General features: G+C 41.6%; 2 protein-coding genes across 3 annotated transcripts in view; both read left to right on the forward strand.

Moving 5' to 3' along the window:
• The window catches only part of cdk15 (cyclin-dependent kinase 15), a 20,332-nt gene extending 16,523 nt beyond the window's left edge, over positions 1 to 3,809 (forward strand). For both annotated transcript variants that reach the window (XM_066662702.1, XM_066662701.1), the window contains 3 exons: positions 346 to 394; positions 648 to 790; positions 2,889 to 3,809. In XM_066662702.1, the coding sequence (XP_066518799.1) occupies positions 346 to 394; positions 648 to 790; positions 2,889 to 3,001 (305 nt within the window). In that variant the 3' untranslated portion in view covers positions 3,002 to 3,809. The remainder of the gene's footprint in view (positions 1 to 345; positions 395 to 647; positions 791 to 2,888) is intronic.
• A 13,814-nt stretch (positions 3,810 to 17,623) lies between these two features.
• Positions 17,624 to 21,518, forward strand: fzd7b (frizzled class receptor 7b). The gene is made up of 2 exons (XM_066663288.1): positions 17,624 to 17,960; positions 19,008 to 21,518. The coding sequence occupies exon 2, from the start codon at positions 19,008 to 19,010 to the stop codon at positions 20,655 to 20,657; it is 1,650 nt and encodes a 549-aa protein (XP_066519385.1). The 5' UTR covers positions 17,624 to 17,960; the 3' UTR covers positions 20,658 to 21,518.
• Positions 21,519 to 22,021: the final 503 nt, after the last annotated feature.

Raw genomic sequence — 22,021 nt, forward strand, 5'->3', positions numbered from 1 at the left:
TAGGCCCAAAGCCAGTTTCTCAACCACAACCAGGTGTGCTAGGAGGTGAATACAGCCTCACATACACAGAGTAGCTTTCACAGAGAGAATGAGAGACAGAGTGAAAGAGAGAGAGAGAGAGAAAGAGACTGGGTGGCCATCCACTCAGAGGAAAGAAAGAGGCCAAGCAGAGAATGTATCCACGAGACGGCCAAGCGCATGTGGGTTCCAGGGCGTGCAAGGTCAGACTAGGCCTGGAGAGAGAGGGAGAGAGCGAGTGTTTTAACGGAAGACGCTCAAGGCGGAGGCCACTGGTTTCAGTTTTCTCTGAAGACTGAGAGGGTGTTTTGTGTGTGTGTTCCTCAGAATGGTTCCTGCCCTGCAAAGCCCAGCAATTCAGAGATGTCTGGAAAAGGTAATATCAGTTCAAATGAACATAAGTCTGTGTGAGTGTGTGTGCATATGTGTGTGTGTGTGTGTGTGTGTGTGTGTGTGTCTGCGCTCTTTTCCAAGATTGAACAGAGGGGTCTTTGTGTAGTCGTACCCCCCCCCACCCCCACCCCAGCCCTCAGCAACTTCCCTCATATGAAAGCCTGACCCATACCTTGGCCTGTGTATGTGTGTGTGTGTGTGTGTGTGTGTGTGCGTGCATGCGTGCTTTGGCTCAGATTTGCACAGTTGCCCTATAAGACGGAAGACTTGGCCCAGCAGATGTTGATGATGGTCCCCAAAGACAGGATCTCTGCCCAGGATGCACTGCAGCACCCCTACTTCAACACGCTACCGCCCCCAGTCATGCAGCTGCGGGACAGTGAGTATTCCCTGGCCTCCCTTAGCACATCCAGCCTTAGGGTTCGGCAATCATTCACATTTACACAATGTGCCTCATACTCCCAACATTGTGAGATGTGAAAATAAGCTAATGCATGTTTGTTGTCTGAAGTCTATAGCTTTGCACTGTAGCTAACAGGCTAAGTTAAAGTAAATAAAATTAATTGGAGATTCATAGCTTTTTTTTAAGTTTAGGTTTTGTTTTGTATACAAATATTTGTGTGTGATATACACACATACATTTGTGATACCTGGATAAGTGGAAGGTTTATAGCGTGGTGCAATCTGCAATCACCCAGATCTAAAATATATATAAAAACTATACTCTGCATCCATCTGTCAGCTAAAACACACACACACACACACACACACACACACATACATACACACACACACACATGCACTGGCAGCTGTCAACTATACATTTTTTTTAACTTTTTTTTTGTATCAATTATTATTATTATTATTATATTTATTTTTATTGAGTTATTTGCTCAAATATGAAATGCATTTTTGGCTGCATCCACTGTGTCCTCTCACAGTGCTAACCTACCATATTGCTCCACCAACAGTGCTCAAAAAAATGGAAAATACTGGCTAAACCTCACTGAGAATTTTTAGATGCTGGGAGATAAGGTCAGAATATTCTGATGTTTTTTTTTCTAAATATTCTTATTTCATTCTCAAAATATTCTGACTTTACTCTTGGAAGTTTCTGACTCAGGACCGTGGCCACAGGTCCAAACAGGTCCAAGGCACCCAGTCAGCAAGATACACAAGATGCTGCCACAGCTTTTACTTACGTCACTGGTTGTAAATGCTGTGGAGCTCTGAAATTCAGACCCGGCTGCATCTTTGTTTCTGGCTGTCTCTGTTCTGATGTGACGTCGTAGCTGCATTTTGATCATAAAATTTTGTAAATGCCATGTGACAGTAACGTCAGAATAGCACACCTTGTGTCTTGCTCTCAAATCATCCATCCTTCCATCCATTATCTGTAAGCGCTTATCCAATTCAGGGTCGCGGTGGGTCCAGAGCCTACCTGGAATCATTTGGCGCAAGGCAGGAATACACCCTGGAGGGGGCGCCAGTCCTTCACAGGGCAACACACATTCACTCACACTACGGTCACTTTTTGAGTCGCCAATCCACCTACCAACTTGTGTTTTTGGACTGTGGGAGGAAACCGGAGCACCCGGAGGAAACCCACGCAGACACAGGGAGAACACACCACACTCCTCACAGACAGTCACCCGGAGGAAACCCTCAAATCATATCGAAATGTATTTATATAGCGCTTTTAACAGCTGATGATGTCACAAAGCAGCTTCACAGAATTAATATCAGAACAGTTAACAATGTAAATCAGAAACCTCCACATGAGCAAATTAAAGGGAACTGTGGCAAAAAGTCTTGTGAATTTTCCTTCAGCAGTTTTGCACTGGAGCTATGAGACTCATCTAAAATGCGGTGGAAGCTTATACCATTTATAGTAAATTTGACTTTTCCCTGAACTGTTCTGTTAAGAGAGTTATGCAAGTTTTAACTTTGAAGGTAACTCTATCCTGGGCGGCACGGTGGCGCAGCAGGTAGTGTCGCAGTCACACAGCTCCAGGGGCCTGGAGGTTGTGGGTTCGATTCCCACTCCGGGTGACTGTCTGTGAGGAGTTGGTGTGTTCTCCCCGTGTCCGCGTGGGTTTCCTCCGGGTGCTCCGGTTTCCTCCCACAGTCCAAAAACACACGTTGCAGGTGGATTGGCGACTCGAAAGTGTCCGTGTGAGTTAATGTGTGTGTGTCTGTGTTGCCCTGTGAAGGACTGGCGTCCCCTCCAGGGTGTATTCCCGCCTTGCCCGATGATTCCAGGTAGGCTCTGGACCCCCCGCGACCCTAAATTGGATAAGCGGTTACAGATAATGGATGGATGGTAACTCTATCCTGCAATGGATGAGATTAGAGGAAATTAGTTCTCACTTAGTGTCCACATCATCTTTGAATCCATATGAATGTGTTTGTGCTTGTCTTTGTTTCTTCAGGGCTTCTTCTCTTGTCTTTCCTCTCTCTTTTTTTCTCTCTCCTAGCTGTATCCATTTTTAAGGTTCCTGGCGTGAGGCTAGAGACGGAAGCGAGAGACATCTTCAGTCCTAACAGGAGAATGAAATCCTCCCTCGTTCCCATGGGGAAGTGCTGGTGAGAGTCTCCCGCTGGCCCACATCGACCACATGCAAATTTGCAGGACCGAAAAAACAAAAACAAGCTATACTTTATACAGCATGGTGCAGCCTGTTGATTTATGTGTTGTGTTATCATGGAGCCACGTTACAAGGAACCATGAGCATTACTTTTTAAAAGAATGGTTCAGTCTCTTTTTTTCAAGGCTTATGGTTGGGTTTACAGTGGCATGTGGATGGATCAGATGGGATTGGGTGGAAAGAGATGGAGGGGTGTTAATGCAGCCTGTGTTGTTCAAATCCACCAAAGACATGCATTTGGCACTTATTTGATCACTTGACTTTTGATTCAGGCTTTAGTTCTGATGAATGCTCCTCTGGAAGTCCTACAGTGAGATTCAGTGTATCAACTTGATTCAAGTGTGTGAGGATTTCCAAATGAAGCATATATACCCTATCTTTCCGTAGGTTTGTAGACACCGCCTGTAATTAGTTAATTCCGCTGCACACATTGTGGACACAGGAGTTAAGTTGTGCACAGGCAGCAGGTATAATCTCCACAGAAGTGAGTTTACCAATGAGCTTAAAGGCAAACATTGGCTTGAGGGGTATAGAACCCCACATCAATGGGATCTGGAAGAGTGGAACTGTGTTCTCTGGATAGATGGTGCAATAGGCGTTATATTTGGATGGATTCACTAAAATGTATAGAAAAATGTTATATTTCTGTTGTTCCCCAAACAGAATAACTTATTAACATTAAGAAAATTAAAGAAATTTCATTTAGTCAGGGGAAAAATCAACATTTTTCATGTTTTTAGGTCAAGAAACAGAGAGAGAGAGAGAGAGGTGGGGGGGGGGGGGAGTTGGGGAGAGAGAGCGAGAGAGGTGGGGGAGAGAGAGAGAGAGAGAGAGGTGGGGGAGAGAGAGAGAGAGAGAAAGAGAGAGGGAGAGGGGTGGGGGGGAGAGAGAGATATGAACTGTACTTTCCTGGAACATCTTCCATTGTCTTGTTAGTAAATCAAGGCAGATGGACTTATGGACTTCAACCAAGTTCAGTTGTCATGATGATTCAATGACCTGGACGACAATTCTTACTGTAGCTGCCAAATCTTTTCAGGTAATGTGCCAAATTTTGCTTTTATATGTCTTAAAACCTTACTCACATTTAATGAGTACCTCAGCTGATGTGTTGTTGCTGTAATTTGCACATTGTTTAGCCAATTGTCCTTGAAACTCTGAGTCAGTCCCATAAATGTACCCTAACATTTTTTTCCCCAACAAGGACAAGTCTGTAGGGATGGCATGGTTACACTGGAATAAGATTCCTTTCAAATAATAGTATCACCAAAAATGTAAATATTGCTAACAATAAATAGCATGGTACTCAAGAGCAACTATAATTCAGTCCAAGACTCTTAACTAGTCACTAGTGACTATGGTCCAGAGCCAGTCATAGCCACTCATAAGTGTAGTCCTACTGTATTTTGGTATTGAAAAACCATGCTAATTGGCCTTTCTATTTACTGTTAGCCACATTAGCATTTCAACCACATTTGACCAGGATAAAACCTCCTTTGAAACTGGGTAAAGGTATTATGCTTCTGATCATGGAATAAACAGATGTTAGAGGATACTCAGTTTAAGCTGGGACTCCAGTAGAAGCAGATGTTAATGAGAGTGGAAAGTGATTATCATCTGCACACATAGCCGACCTGAATCATCCTGATGAGTTCATATCCTTCCAGGTGTGTAACACATGCGCTGCTCTCACAGCTGGTGTGTATGTGTGTGTCTTGGTTTGTCCATATTTGTTGTTTGTCAATATAGAAATAAATATCTCAGTAGGCTGGCCTAGATCTTCTTGTTTTCCTTTTGAGATTGATGTTGAAATTAGTTTAAAGGGGATGTTCCAGCTAAAAGGAAACTTATTGCCATGTTGTTTAACATGTTGTCAGCATATCTACTCACATTCTACAGTCTTTACAGTTCAGAAGTAACGTTGATAATAGTGAGGCTAAAAGCCTAAAATAAGCATTCTTTGAGAGATATCTGGTTCCTATCACCCATACTGTGAAAAATGACAATTATTTTTGCCATCATTGCACAGCAGTACAACAGGCCATATTGGTCCCAGGGGAGTAGCTGGGAGTTAGATGTCTTACTCAAAAGCCCCTCAGCCATGGATGTTGAAGGAGGAGACAGCACTGCCCTGAAGGATTGAGCCTGTCCCAAGCCAGATTCTCTAATCTTTGTACCTTTCTGCTCCCCATTTTTGATTATGTAACATTCTCTAGAAGAACGCCTTTTACACCATACCACTTTGAATTACTTTGTTTATAACATTAGAACTAATTTACACAGTAATTAGCAAGTAACACTGGAACTGCTTTTTCAAAATGCTTTCCCTTGCTCCTCCTGAAGGCGGTCTGTGCATTAGCATATGTCTGAATGTTTGCAAACACTGTTATAATTGGTGAATTCAGCTATATAAAAATGCACCTATACTGTGAAAACCAACACTGGTCTGTGAAGTACTAGAACTGTACTCTGGGCTGATGGAGCTCTATCCAATACCTCTGGAATGAACTGTATACTTTCACATTTGTATTTGACCTGACTAACGTTCTCAATGCCATTAAATCCTCACAGAATATTTCACTTTGTAGTGTCAAGAACGGAAGTATTTAATGCAGCCAAGATGAAACCCCACCTACCTATAAACACCTTTCCTTCACCCGATCCGTATGTAATGTACACAGCTACAAACACTTAGCCGTATAGTATACGTTCTCTGCAACTTTCCCACAGTTCCTCCAGCTGATCTCAGCAGATCTCTGCTCTAAACAGTGTGCTGAGTTTCCTCTGTAGGCTGCCTCAGTCAAGAGGGAGCTTTGATGGAAGCCTTCAAGGCCATTAAATTAAAAGCAAGCACTGCACACTTACTCATAATTCCCTCCACATTTGTTTTGCTAGGCTTATTTCACTCTGATGTGGTCTTGTAACCTGACTACTCCTTTCCTGGTGCTGCGTTAGCAAAATTTCACCTCCACTACAGATATTTATCCATATTAAACTACAAGGTTGAAGAAATATATGTCATTGGGAACCATAATTAATTCCTTATAAGGGTTATCACCCAGTGTTTATTACAAATGATTGCAAAGTAAGGAAGTGCGAGGCACAAGTTTAAGTTTTATAATGTTCTTGAGCAAGCTACACATTTTATAATGGAAACTGCATGTAAAATGCAAACACAGAAAGACACATGTTCAAATAAAAACTATTTTGAGAATAAAAAATGCAGTTTTGCAAGATTTTCTCAATTTGTGGCCACAATTCCCGATTTTGTAGGGTGGGTGTAGTTCGTACATTTTAACTTTACAGGCCATACAGGTCCAGGGTCCTGGGCTTGTGGCATGATGTCTATGAGGGGTTTAGTGTGTTCTCCCATTCTTTGTGTGGTTTTCCTCCAGGTGCTTCAGTTTTCTCCAACAGTCCAAAAACTGTAAGTCAAAGCTGAATAATACTGTCCCCAGGTGTGAGTGACTGGATGAGTGTGTAAGGCCCGGTGATGGACCGGTGCCATGTCCGATGTGTTCCTGACTTACAATGATTTTCTTAATTACAAAACAAATTTATTATCTTTTTTCATTCTTAATATTTACCTATATGTGTCTGGTGCTGGCTCCAGGATGAGGCATAATGTCAGTGGTCTATGAAAATAATACGTTCACATATATCAGTGAAGGACTGAACTGTGGGACTTCATATGTGCCATTACTGAAGTTTTGGAAGGAGCTAAAAAATTATAAACATGTATCCCTTTCTCAAGACCAGAAAAGTGGATCCATTTCATGCAGGTGGTGTTACACTGAAGCAGCCCAGGGGGAAGAGTCACCCACAAACACAAAGAGACGGTACAATTCTGTGTGTGTGTGAGTATACGTGTGTGAGCATGTATTTATAAGTTCCACCGGGCTCCTCTTACTGATATGTTAGATGGAATATCTGCATTACCATTCATAAAAGACAAACGCAGTCCGAGCGACAGCCTCTCTGAGCTGTGATGAGTGATACAGGCAGAGCTTAGAGGCTGGACCATCCATCTATCTGTCACCACCACTTCCCTCTGCTCTCCAAATGTCTACGTTTACATTAGGAATCACATGTAAAGGTTCTCGTCTAACAAGAGTGAGCACTGGTTATCTGGCATGACAGATGGAGCTGAATTCAGTATTATTTTAGATGTCAGATTTCTCTAAGACTGATTAACTTATCTACTCTCGTATTTTCAGATTATACATTTTTCTTTGCTGGAACAGTACCATTTGTTTGAGTTATTGCTGGTAATTGGCTAGATGAAAGAAATCTAATCATGTGTCCTGCCAAGACTGTGAGTGGGTAAGATCCTTGGTGACATTATAGCCGTCTGTCACCCGATGTCCAAGAGCATAATAGGCGTCTCTCAGGGGATAGCATGGACCCTGCTCTCCTTCATCACTCCATGCAATGCTAATCGATATAGACGGCTACTGGTTAATGCAAGAGAATTAGGACGTTTGTGTTCTCCTCCAAGCATGTTGAACTGTCCGATTGCATTGCATCATAAGCAGTTCAAAGAGATGGCATCATATTTCATGCACATGCTAACCTCCTCCTTCCCAGTTTAGTACAGGTTTTGGTTTCAAGAGGTTTATGGAGGAATACCTTCCACTGGAGGGGACATTCTAAGACACAAAGTTGGCCAATGGTTGCGGGAAAATAGCTAAATAGGATTTGTCTGGCCATCATTTATAATGAGATTCTAAAAGAAAGGGGTCGATTTAATTAAATGTTATCTGATGCTAGCATTGCTGTTTGTTGTTTACTGTAAAGACCCTAATAGTCATCTATAGATGAAGTTATCCAATACGTATAAATTATTTATAAGTATAAAGTGTTTTAGTCAAGGTGCACTGGGGTGGGGCTTTACGTAAACTGAGCCTCTCCCCAATCCAGAAACCAAACCTGTGGTCAGCTTTGTGTTCAATTAAAAACAAAAGACCTTTAGACAGGCCTTTTGTTTTCAAGAAAATATTTCTGTTGTGCTGGCTAAAAAGAGAAAAAGAGATTTCTATTTCTGTTATGCTAAAAGATAGATTGCTGTAACATGTTTAAAAAAGGCATCTAAACAAAGCTGCCAGCTACAGGGGTATTGGGGCAGTGTTTTCCAAAACTAAAGTTAGAGAAGCAATGCTCCTGAAACTTTAAAGTTGCATCCTAGTAGAGTTATAGACCTTTGTCTTCTCTTATTTAAAGATTTGTGCCACTGTGTTTATATAATCTTCCTGAAAATTGTCTGACAAACAAATATACATTCATAATTAATAAAGTTTAATTTTTATTTGAGCTGCACTAGCCTCCAGACCACTCCTTCACTGGCTCATGAAATATCTGGCCAAGCTCTGCTTATTGTCTTCTCTTCTATGTTCTTTCTCAGAAGCCTTAGCTGTATCTGGATAGAAATCTAGTAAGTGTTGCAGTAACTCAACAGACACACTGAATAAACATTACCGAGGTGCTTGAAGGTTGCCGAATTGCATTTGTAGCTTTTCGGTAGCATTTGTCTTGTGTTGTAACCGCGTGTTATCGCTAACCGAGTGTGTGTCGGGCTTGGTGTGTGGTCTGTGTCTCCACACTGTGCTGTTTATCTCTCTCTGTTTATTCACAGCTCCTTCAGACAGATGCAAGAGACAGCTGGTACCTCACACACATCTTATAGCCATGGGTAGGCCTCACAGCCTGGGGCTAGATTTAGCTTCTTGCCCAGGAACTTGCCAGAGGGTCTGGGGCAAAGTGTAAAATGAGGTGGAGTGGAGAGAGTGGGGGCTAACTAGGCTTTTATCTCAGCTAAAATGGAAGGTGAGACCTGGACATGTGGGCAATGAAGCCTGCCCCTCCTGTTTTCACAACAAACCCATCCTATTGGATCGCTCTGAACATCCAGCATTAGCTGCGGGAAGAGAAATTTAAGAATAACACTTTGCCAATATAGCTATGTTAAAAATTCGTCCAATCTGAAACCTTCTGTCCTTACTCTACCTTCTCCCATCTCCCAGTGAGACTGAAACTGTTGACAATAGCCTTACCCCTCCCCACTCAACTGCTAATTCAATCTGCTTATCACTGGCCTATGGGCATTACCAAAATAATACCCACCCGTACTTAGCATGCAAATGATAGAGTGATTTAGAGGGTGAGAGAGAAAGAGGCCTAGCAGTGTGGGGCCCAGCAAAGGGGCCCAGGTTTCCTCTAAGATAATGGGATTTGGAAAGGAGTGCTCTTTTGTCTTTCATGGCCTCATTTACACCTTCTGTCATTCCTGCTTTTGTCGATGGGGAATCCCTGCTGATCTGTATCAACTGACTCGAATTCCCCTGTTTCTGAGATGATAGTAGTCTAAAGGGGGCATACTGTAGACCACAGTGGACAGATAATCACAGTGTTCAGAACAATGGCTTTAATATCATGTTTTAAAGAAACACTTTTGTAAATGCTTCATCTTGATCAGGTCCATGGAGGATCCAGGGCCACCTAGAATCAATGTGATGCAGGAATCGCATCATATTAATATCTAATAATAACCAATAATTACAGGGCTAAAAAGTTTCAGGCTTCTTATAAGGTCCAGTTTCAACTCGTAGTGATACTCATAGTGATACTTATTTCCTAAATGTTTATGTTCATAGGTCTTGAATAATACATGCTATTGGCATAATTATTTCACAATGTAAACATTTATTGACTAACGACCTGCTGCTCCCAGGCAAATTACTTTTTGGAATGCAATTTATTTAGCATTTAGTATTGCAATATTATCTGCTAAAGCATAGCTGTGGCAGTGAAAGCTTTCAGATCTATCACTAGGCAAAAAGAAACTTTTCAGCATGAAAGCCACTGGTGTGAAAAAGTAATTAGCCCTCCAGTTACTCAAGCCACAAATTAACCCTGTTTAATAGATAACAAGATTTAGCTGATTGAATACAGCCAGGCTTGAATAAGGCCAGCCTATTAAATGTATAGTCTCCTTAGAGATAAAACACTAGGCCATGATCAAAAGGAACTCTCTAAACTATGAAGGATGTTGAAATTTATAAATAATATATATTTTTTGAGTGGTAGAACATTCATGCATGTCAGTGTCAGTACAATCACCACCCTGTGCTGTGATGGCCCTGTAGGGGCCCTTATCATTGAAGAACAGTTCAAAAAGAATGCAGAGCAACACATGGACTACAATCTGTAAATTTAGAACTACAAAGTGCACCTCTATGGCCAGTGCAGCTGATTAAACAAGGTCATAATAATATTAATCATATACACAATACCATAACACTACATTGCCTGTTAAGTAGCTATTAGATATTAATAGACTAACAAAATCAGAAGGTGCCTTATAGTAAAATATAGATATTGCACAGTAACACTGGCTCTGCTGGTTTTATCTTACTGACCGTTGCATTAGTGTGACTCCTCCAGTGTGATGTTCTGCTTAAGCTCAACTTATCTGTCAGTCAGTCAATGAAGAGTCAGTGGTAAACATCCCCACTGACTACAAGCTTCATTTCTACATATGTAGCCGGCCACATGATGGGGGACCGGGCAGCAACCATGACCTGAGCTAAATTGGGTTTAGTTGAGTCTGGCCCTATATTTAGTACAAGGACAGAAGGAGAGGTCAGAGCGAGGGGCCTGCTCTTCACTCTCTATATGTCTGCTTCACGGCTGGAAAACACATGGTGATTACTCCGGGAAATTGTGAAGTTCATATGGCAATAATTTTGATCACTGTACGTCACTATCACACACACACATACAGACACACACATACACTGCCTGTAATTACACTACAAAATGACTGTGATTAGGAATGAAATTAAAGGCAGTGTTAGACTTAATGTAAACTACACTGATACTTTTCATTAAATAAGCCTTGAAGCCTATATATATACAGGCAAAGTAAACACACAAGGAAAACTTTCTCACCAAGCATAACATGAAATAACACTGCGTTATCATGTGTCATAATCAGGTGATTATAAAGGCATTGTGTCCCACTCACATGCACCAATTGGTATTATAATGTAGGATAGTTTAGTTCAGCCTGGAAAAAAGCCAGATATGTACTGTAGACATATTTGCATTAAAAATGGAGGATCTCACTACTACACACATATTTACAGTCACAAATAGGTCACTGCATTTTTCACCATGATCTCTATCTGCTCTGTGGCATACTGCTGATTACCAAACTACAGCTTTGACATGCATCCTTGAATAATTGCTGAAAAACCTGTTTACTTTCAAATACAAGCCAACGCAGTTTGCGACTCACAGTTGTCATTTATTCAATTTGAACTTCGGGTATTGTTGCTATCATAAAGATCCAGGGTCTCAGGTCTAGGGTTTGATCCTCACCTCGGGTCACTGTCTCTGAGGAGCTCTCCCAAAAACAGGATTAGGTAGTTACAGAAAATGAATGAATGAACAATGGCTTACTCAAGTATCACAATCCTTCAGTGATATATTCACCATTACTATAGCAGAAAATAATGCTGTATTTGAACAAGAGAGCAGCATTCACAGCACATGAGCAACACTTTATTACCATTGTTAAAACATAAAAAAAAGTGTAGTGTTAAGACTTTATCACATTATTTTATGATAGATTTTGACATCAATAGTTCAGGGAATTATTTTCCATGGTAAATTTTTACAAGCTACAGATGCAATAGATTAAGATTAGACAGAAATATGTTTGAACACTCCAGTAAAAATCACCAAAATATGACATGCATTAGAGTATAACGAATGTTAAGTTTGTTATGTTTTTAAAAGCAAAGAATAACCTTGGAATGATTCACGTAGTCACACTGAGGGGAGGCACCCTCTTTATCAAAGGGGAAGGTAAAACAATGAGCAGTGGAATGAGAAGGAGGATGACTAGAGTAATGGATGAGTATGAGGGCAGATGAGAGAATGGAGAGAGTGATGGAGCGGGTGGATTTAGGGAGAGAAGAATGCTTGCGGACGAGACCGTCATCTGGCTTTCGTCAGCTTCACTTTCTCCTAGATGGAATGTGAAATGACAGAGGGCTAATTTAGAGTGGGAAAAAAGAGGCAGAGAGAGAGAGAGTGGGGGGATGAAAGTGAATGGAACCACTGGAGGATGGAAAGACAGAAACACAGGCTGAGAAGTAAGAGAAAAAGTTCAGAGAGCGTCCAAAGATGAGATCCTGAGGGAATTACGTGGCGGTTGCTATGAGAACAAGTTAAGGAAGGCACCAGGGTAAAGGTTGGGAGTTCAGTGTGCGGGACCCATGCCAACGAACATAAACATGTGGTAAACAGATATAACCACAAATATATACATGCTCCTACACACGAACAGATACACACTTTTTCCTATGAATGTCTGCTTCTCTATTAAAAGTACACTGCACAAAAGGTAAATGAAGGCATTCATTAGGGCCATTCAAGATCTCAAACTAGGGCTCCAGGGACCTTGAGGTTGTGGGTTCGAGTCCCGTTCCGGGTGACTGTCTGTGAGGTTTTTGGTGTGTTCTCCCTGTGTCTGCATGGGTTTCCTCCAGGTGACTGTCTGTGAGGAGTGTGGTGTGTTCTCCCTGTTTGTGCGTGGGTTTCCTCCCGGTGACTGTCTGTGAGGAGTGTGGTGTGTTCTCCCTGTGTCTGCGTGGGTTTCCTCCCGGTGACTGTCTGTGAGGAGTGTGGTGTGTTCTCCCTGTGTCTGCGTGGGTTTCCTCCCGGTGACTGTCTGTGAGGAGTTTGGTGTGTTCTCCCTGTGTCTGCGTGGGTTTCCTCCGGGTGACTGTCTGTGAGGTGTTTGGTGTGTTCTCCGTGTGTCTGCGTGGGTTTCCTCCGGGTGATTGTCTGTGAGGAGTGTGGTGTGTTCTCCCTGTGTATGTGTGGGTTTCCTCCGGGTGCTCCGGTTTCCTCCCACGGTCCAAAAACACACGTTGGTAGGTGGATTGGCGACTCAAAGTGTCTATAGGTATGAGTGTGTGTCGCCCTATGAAGGACTGGCGCCCCCTCCAGGTTCCTGCCTTGCGCCCAGTGATTCCGGGTAGGCCACCGCGACCCTGGATTGGATAAGCGGTTTCAGACAATGAATGAATGAATATCTCAAACTAGCATGTTCTGTCAATGTTGTTTTACCATTCAGCTCACAATAATATATGAGGCATCAATAGTTTAATACTGAGTATCTGTACATTGGTCTGTACTATAAAAACTAGGACACCAGTAAACTGAGAACGGATTTAGTCCATCTGGAGACTCTGCCTTTCCTCTGTCCCTCCATCCACTCGCCTTGCTGTTCCTTTGGGTCAAGATATAACTGTATTACCATGATAATAATGATCCACACTGAGTCACTAATGAGTTGTGCATGTTAAAACATATGTTTGCATTTTGTGTTTGACTGGGAGGAAAGAGAAATAGACAAAGGCACCGTGGGCAAAAGACTGGACTGAGATCAAATAAAATGTATACCAGCTTGTTACCAATACTTATACACAGCCGGAGCTAGTGAGCTGTGTTTTGCCTAAAATGGAGTTGGCCTGGTGGCACTGTTTGACTTCTCGGCCTGGTCTGTTTACTCCTCAGCGTTCAGCTACAGCTCAGAGAGAGGAGAAAATAAATTACAGGGATTACCCAGGGTGCACCAGAGCGATACATCACCATTTCAGAATGACTAAGCTAGCAAGGGTTTTATTTTTTTACTTAAAGGCAGCTACGCAACGGTTTCAACAGATGGTAGCAAACAGAAAACAGATCCAGAACTAACGGTGCTACATACACCGTTAAAAAAATTAGCATCTACAGGGCTTCCTGTTCTCCTTAATAGCCATGAACTGCAGGAATGCAAGACCCAGACAAGGGCTGGACGGGTCAGGAAGAATATGTGGGGAAAGAAAGATGTATTGTTGCATTTTCACCCTCTATGTGTAAATGACTTAGAACCACATGATTCAGAATCCAAGCATATTAGGACTGAGTGCTTAATAAATCCTTAAGCAACTGTCTAACCTGGCGCTGACCTCCAGATAAAGAATGAGAGAATGATAGAGAAAGAAAAATCTTCTCTAAGGAATTTAAACCTTCAGATATAAAAACTTTAGGTTTAAAGCTAGGGCCAGAGATAACTACAACCTTAGATATCTTTTAGTTTTAACCTTAACCTTAGTTTACAACCCTGCTAGAAAACATAGAACAGCATGAAACTGCTACCATCAAATCCAGCAGACATTATGCTTCGGATATGATATGATATGATGGTCAGCAACAACCATACTGGATAAGTAGCTAAACCAGCACCACACCAGCATTAACCATCATACACCAGCTAAGAACAGCTGTATATTTGTGCTTTTCCGTGCTGTTTTTTCAAAAGACAAGTCCTCTGCTTGCTGGATCTGTGCTAGTTAAAATGACCATAACATTTAGCCCACACTGTTCTCATCATATGCACTGTCTGCCAGTACAATTTATGACCTTGCACCATGTTAGCATTTTTCACACAAGCTCTACATGTTTTGCAGACTTAATGTTAACGCAAGCCATTCAGCTTTCACTGCTGTAATATATATCAAATTGATCTGAGCAACAGTCGTTCACAACACACATGGGCCAATTGCACAGGAAGAGCAAATGGTTCTTTGGCATTGAGGAAACTACGGAGCGGTGTGAAGAATGACACATTGTCGTCAGAGTGTGTGTGAAGAGAGAGAGAGAGAGAGAGAGAGAGAGAGAGAGATGTCATATGCATTATGGATATCATTTTACTCACATTTCTTTTTTTAAAAATGTCTGCGCAAAATTGTGTGCCTTTCATAAGCACATTTCCGAGGTCAAATAAATGACTGGATTGAAATGAAGAAATTACTGTATCGAAATGTTGTCCAAATACTTACAATGCTACATGATGATGGATGTTGTGCAGAGAAACTGAGGAATGAACAGCACACACACACACAAACACACACACACACTATTCAGCCAATGTTGTCTTTGAAAGGCTTTGCTTTCAGCTCCATGTCTCTGTGCTGAAACCATTCCCAGCTGGAGCTGAGGTGTTGCAATGCAGCAAGGCTTTGCAGTGATATCCCCCCAAACCTGCTCTATACTGTACCAAAGGGAGGGGGAGGGGAGGAGTACTGGCAAATTACAGGAAATAGGGAGCTATGAAAGTTGGTGGATATTCAAACATAGGTCTGAAAGTTCTGAAAGTTTTGAGCACATATTACAGTGAAGAATGCTTCCTTGTTTGGCCTGCTGTGAACGTAGTTGTCAGTTATATTCAAGTTCAACATGACTGTCCACATACCATATAATTTCACATGTGTAATTGTCCAGAATGTGATTGGCGCCGTCCACCATAAACCACAGATGAAATCTGGTCGACTGCAGTAAATCTTACCTTGTCACCACCATGAACCATGGAGAAGGTTTGATTGATAGCAGTTAAGTCCTGCCACATGACTGACCAGATATAATTGGATTGGCTAAAAGGAAATGGCTTCCTAGCACAAGAACCATGCTCATAATAGAATCAAGCCTATTCTTGACGGCCTTAATGAAGCACTGTGAGACACGGCTACTCTTTGCATAATGTCCAGAACACAAAGACATACATTAACCTACTGTCACACATGGAGAACAAGCGTTAGTCTCTGATACTAATTAGACATGCTCAGTAATAATAAAAGTAAACTGTGATCTTAAATCTGTGGGTCATCTGGGTTTCCTGTCATGAGCTGAGCGTTCTTGGCAGCTGAGCACTAGTTCTTACATACTGTGATTTACCAATGACTCCCCTACTGAAGTTCCCTATAAATATAGCCATTATTATGCCAGTCGTTGACCCCAGGCTGTGGTCTTCAACCCCTCACTAGACATTTAAAACAAATAAAACCAGCTTGTCTGGTATTTCCATTGATAAATAATACCATGCCTACCGCTAAATATACCCTCCAACGTTGTTCTCAGCAGGAAATCAATGGTTTTTTTTTTACATGTCATTTTCATGCTTTTCTGTAATTTTAACACACAAACACACACATAAAACACATTCCTTTTGTTCGTTTTTTGTTAGTGTGATAATTAATTGCAGCACCTTTTTGTTAACAAATGGCTTCAGGTTGTATGCTTAAAAAAAGTCCCAGTTAGGTGATAAGAACACATCTTTAAAATGATGAAAGACTTTGTGAAAAAAAATGCATGCACTCCCCAGTAAACAAGGAACGTCCCTGGACGTTCAAAATAGGTCTAAAAGTAGTCTGTCCGTCAATGACATATTTTAAACGTCAATGGACATCCAAAATCCATCTTAATAAGTTAGTTAATTGGTGACCAATCGATAACGTCAGTGGACGTCCAAAATACATTTCATACGAGTAATTTATTTCGGAAACCAATTAATAACGTCTAATAATAAGACGATAATAATAATAAAACCAAAATACGTCTAATGGTCATCTTTTTAATGTCTGTGTTTGGACGTCTTTTCAACTTTCATTTTCAAACTTAAGAGAACGTTGATTAGACGACAGTCATTACGTTATTTCAACGTTGAATCAACGGCTAAATGTTTACTGGGTATAGAATATAGCCAATCATTTAATGTAATATATTGAAATGCAGTTTTTGTTTAATCATTTTAAAGATGTGATCTTATCACCTAACTGGTAATATATATATATTTAATTTTTTTTTTTTTTTTCTATCCTTGCCTCAGCTAAGCGCCAGTGAGGAGGGTGGTGTGTTCTCCCTGAGTTTGCAAGGGTTTCCTGAACATGTTCTGGTTCCCTCCCAAAAACACATGTTGGTCGGTTGACTTGCTGTTTGTAACTGTCCACAGGTGTAAATGTTTTGTTTTTACCCTGTTTAAAGGTAGCAAGTTGCTAAATGTATTAAATTTGCTAAACTGGATAAGCGGTTACAGATAATGAATGAATGAATGATAAAAAAAAAATGTATCAGTTAATGTGGCAGAAATGAGCAAGAACTTTAACATGTAACAGCCCTTCCAGTAAAGGGTTTTTTTTTTTACCTTTTTTTTTTAACATATATCTGTAATGTTTTTCATACCACACAGTCTAAAAGTGATATAAAGACGAGTGGCAAAGTAGAGGAGACTCACTTAATATTTTTATATAGCTACGCATACTGAATGATGGTAAAGGTTTAGAGTTACAACTAAACCACTTTTAAGACATTAGGGATTTTTCTCTTGGAAATAACTAATAAATATGTAATTCAGAAGAAGAGTGATACGTTTTAGGGGTTTAAACCATGACCGGAGGAAGACTTGGTTTAACATTTTGTGTTTTTACGTATGGCAGAGATGTCCAAATACTTATTGAGGCCACTGGCTGACATTTGAGAAAAAGAAAAAAAAAGATTTCCAAGAGTCACGCCCTTTTTGATGCGCCCACGTTTGTCCAATCAGGCGCGGCGCGCTAAGAAAAACAAAGCTTCTCATTGGTCAGGACGCTGGAGGGTTTCAAGGCGCCCCACGGAGAGATGCGCCGCAGAGCTTGAATGAAGGGGCGTCTGAAAACGGTCTGATCGGAGCCAGGGTACTGTGGAGTGTGTCTGTAAACTTTAACGGAGGTGAAGTTGGATCATTTGGAAAGAACGGAGTTTGAAAGCGGGGTTTTATAGGCGCCGGACCCTGACGGAGGCCAGAAGAAACGATTAAGCCTGTACGCTTGCGATGAAATGTCGGAAGGAGGCGAGAAATCGGGCCACGAATACGTTACCTGAGTAAAACCCGCGGCTGGCGCTCGAGCTCGGGCTTGTGAGTAACGAGAGCGTTCGTTAAACCTAACGAAACACGAGGAGAGGGAGAGCTTCGTTTTACAGAACATACACGGATTTTCACTATCAGAAAACTCTGTTTCACCGGGGTCTTTTTCCGTAAGTGTTCATTTTGAATTGGTATACAGTATGAAACATTTCACCGATCAGTAACCCGCAAGAAACAGCTCGTTATTCTCCAGAGTAGACGGCTGAGGTAATTCAGTATATAATGGGCCATAAGAGCGGAGCGGGAGCTCCAACTTTTACCGACTGCACTTTACTTAGCCAGTGATGGCTAAATAGGTAGAAAAAAAGGGTCATGTTAAAGATTTCTAGCATTTAACCTGATTAAAATGTGTTTTCGATTGATTATAAAAAGTTTTACGCCATTAAATCAAAGAACACTTTAGAAATGCACCCAACGTTGTTTTTTAACGTGTTTTTTCTGCTGTGTTTTACGTGGGTGACCGTGTTAAAAGAGCCAAGGGTTTAACTTGCAAACCTGAGACATTAATCATGTGTATTAAATTAGTCAAATATGATTTAATTTCAATAAATTATTAACCTTATATTTTTACAATTCTGTAGTTTGAGAAAATAGTATGTACATTATAATAATAAATTAAGAAAGGAAGACAGGCTTCTTTTGAATATTCCAGATGTTTTATAGGAGTGAACTGCAGTGAATCGCATTTCCGCAAATAATGTTTTTTAACATATTAATGTCAACATTTAAAGTATAGTTATAATTGCAGTGACAGGTCAACGTTTTGTAGATTTTCTAAAACTTTTGCTGTTTATCAGAAACACTTTTTTTATATTCAGTGCCATTTTCCTATGATTGCAGTGTCATTTGCATTTAAATTACACACATTTGTTAATGTAACATTTGTGTATCACTGATGGAAGCCCAGAAATCCTGCTGATTTATGGTGCAGAAAAAGAACTAATAACAGTGGATGATTCCAGGGGGCTGAGTATAAAATAACTTAACCCTGGGGAAGGGAGGGGCTACAACTTTAAAATTGTACTATTGCTGTTAGCCAGTCATTGGTTTGTAACATGTTTCATAATTTGCAAATTGATGTTTTATTCAGCTTTATATTTTAGTGTAGCTTTTGTGTTAAAGGTTTTGAATATTGTGTTCTTCTTTCCGAATTGCAGATGATGGCTGTTTGGAGAGCCAGTTGTTTGGGTCATGCGCTCTGCATTCTTGCCCTTTTGCTCGGCTTTGGTGCTAGCCAGCATCACGGCGACAAGGGCATCTCTGTGCCCGAGCATGGCTTCTGCCAGCCCATCTCCATTCCTCTCTGCACGGACATTCAGTACAACCAGACCATCATGCCTAACCTGCTGGGGCACACGAACCAAGAGGACGCCGGCCTGGAGGTGCATCAGTTCTACCCGCTGGTAAAAGTACAGTGCTCAGCGGACCTCAAGTTCTTCCTGTGCTCCATGTACGCTCCTGTATGCACTGTACTGGAGCAGGCCATCCCACCCTGTCGCTCCCTGTGTGAGCGTGCCCGACATGGCTGTGAAGCTCTCATGAACAAATTTGGCTTCCAGTGGCCTGAGCGCCTCCGCTGCGAAGCTTTCCCTGTTCATGGAGCTGGGGAGATATGCGTTGGCCAGAACACTTCAGACCCAGGCAGCCCCACTTTAGAGCCCACATTGCAAGCGACAGGTTACTTGACTCCACGGCCAGGCCAACCTTTCACTTGCCCACTTCAGCTTGCTGTACCTTCCTATCTCAACTATAAGTTCCTAGGTGCCAAGGACTGCGGGGCGCCATGTGAGCACTCGTTGCCGCATGGCCTCATGTACTTCAGGGAGGAGGAGGTGAAATTTGGACGTCTTTGGGTTGGCATTTGGTCCATTTTGTGCTGTGTGAGCACCCTGTTTACAGTCCTGACTTACCTTGTGGACATGCGGCGGTTTCGCTATCCAGAGAGGCCCATCATTTTCCTCTCTGGCTGCTACTTTATGGTGGCAGTGGCCTACGTCACTGGCTTTCTCTTGGAGGACAAAGTGGTGTGCATCGACAAATTCAGGGATGACGCATACAGGACTGTGGCGCAGGGTACTAAAAAGGAGGGGTGCACAATCCTTTTCATGATCCTGTACTTTTTTGGCATGGCCAGCTCTATCTGGTGGGTGATCCTCTCACTTACCTGGTTCCTCTCAGCTGGCATGAAGTGGGGGCATGAGGCTATCGAGGCTAACTCACAGTACTTCCATCTAGCAGCATGGGCTGTGCCTGCTGTGAAGACCATTACCATCCTTGCCCTAGGCCAAGTGGACGGTGACCTGCTGACGGGCGTGTGCTTTGTGGGAATCTACAATGTGGATGCGCTCCGCGGTTTTGTCCTGGCCCCACTTTTCGTGTACCTCTTCATCGGGACGTCCTTCCTGCTGGCTGGCTTTGTCTCACTCTTCCGGATCAGGACCATCATGAAGCACGATGGTACCAAAACTGAGAAGTTGGAAAAGCTGATGGTGAGGATTGGGGTCTTCAGCGTGCTTTACACAGTTCCAGCCACCATCGTCATCGCTTGCTACTTTTACGAGCAGGCATTCCGTGAGCAGTGGGAGAAGACATGGCACATGCAGACGTGTAAGCGCTTTGCTGTGCCTTGCCCGGCTTCCAACTTTGCACCAATGTCACCGGATTTTACTGTCTTCATGATTAAATACCTCATGACCATGATTGTGGGCATCACATCTGGCTTCTGGATCTGGTCCGGGAAGACCCTGCAGTCGTGGCGCAGGTTTTACAAACGTCTAGGAAATGGCCAGGGAGAGACAACAGTGTGAAATCATATTAACATGGACAATAATCAGTCAGGACTGTGAAACAGATTACATGTCATTAACTATAATGTGGATTTTAAAAACAAATTAATGACCGTCCTGAAGGACATTGCCCAGTGGGGGCTCACAGGATGATCTTGCTCAGAAAATCCACTTACACCAAAAAAAGCTTGCCTTATGACACTTAAATACTTGAACTTTGGCCCTGACTTTTAGTCTACACTTTTCTTTGAACTTTTTTGCATGACTTCAATTTCAAAAGATTTTTTTATATATTGCAAAGATGTTTTTAAAATAACTGTCTGGTGCCTCGTTTAAAAAAAAAAAAAAAAAAAAAAACACAAAAAAACAAAACAGAATTTGAACACTGAGAGGACATTGCATACCTTGAATGTTGGGAAATATTTTATTGCTCACATTTTTGAAGACATGAGAATAGTTATCCTTTTTCATCTCTGCCATGGCCAAAAAATATTTTTATGTTTATCTTGTGCCTTGTAACATTGACCAGTCCCCATAATTTGGTTTTTGTTTCATCCATTTCTGACACATACAGTGCAGGGTTTTTGTATCTTAATGTCTGTTACTGAATGTTTTGACATGCTTTAGGAGGTACCTTCTGTTCATAGCGTAAGAAACTGATGTCAGTTCCTAAAGTTTATTGTAAAGTAAACTGAAACTGACTCTGGCCTTAATGACAAGCATGTGACTGTTGGGATTAAAAATGGGGTACGAACTACAGTGGTACAGAAGTTACAACGTTTGTTCAGGCATATGGCGGACAAACCTAGCAGAGATCATGTTACTGTTCTAAGATTACATGTATTTATTAAAAGTCTAATTTTTAAGATCATATTCTTCACTCAGCAATTTCACTTAATAAAGTGACTAGATTTTTAGAATGGGCTGTTCCTTGTTATTTTTATACTTTCATACTTAAATTTCTTTGTTCTCTTGAAAGTTTAATAAGTGTTGATCATGCTCTCTTAAATTTAGGAGCAGACTGGCATTAATTAAAGTTTGCATAAAGAGTGAAATCTCACATTTGGACAAATACTGTGTGGAACAAACACCTGCTGATCATACAATTATGAATGTATTGCTGGCTCTAATAGGCCGTCTCATTAGGTGTGATATAAGTGTTTTTGTAGGATGTGGATTAGGACAGGGAGACAGGCAGGAGTGTGATTGTACAGAGAAAGGGTAAATGTGTTTATTTAAGAACGAGTGGGAGAGATGTGTTACACAACAGCCAAGAATAACAGGAGATAATCAAAGCTGGTGTGAAGTTTGCCACCCGTGCTGTAAGACAACAGGAAGATGCAATGAGGCATATGATCCATACCCTTCCTCTCCTGGTGAAACGC

Source organism: Hoplias malabaricus, chromosome 3 (genome assembly GCF_029633855.1).
Source record: "Hoplias malabaricus isolate fHopMal1 chromosome 3, fHopMal1.hap1, whole genome shotgun sequence".
NCBI classification, from domain to species: Eukaryota; Metazoa; Chordata; class Actinopteri; order Characiformes; family Erythrinidae; genus Hoplias; species Hoplias malabaricus.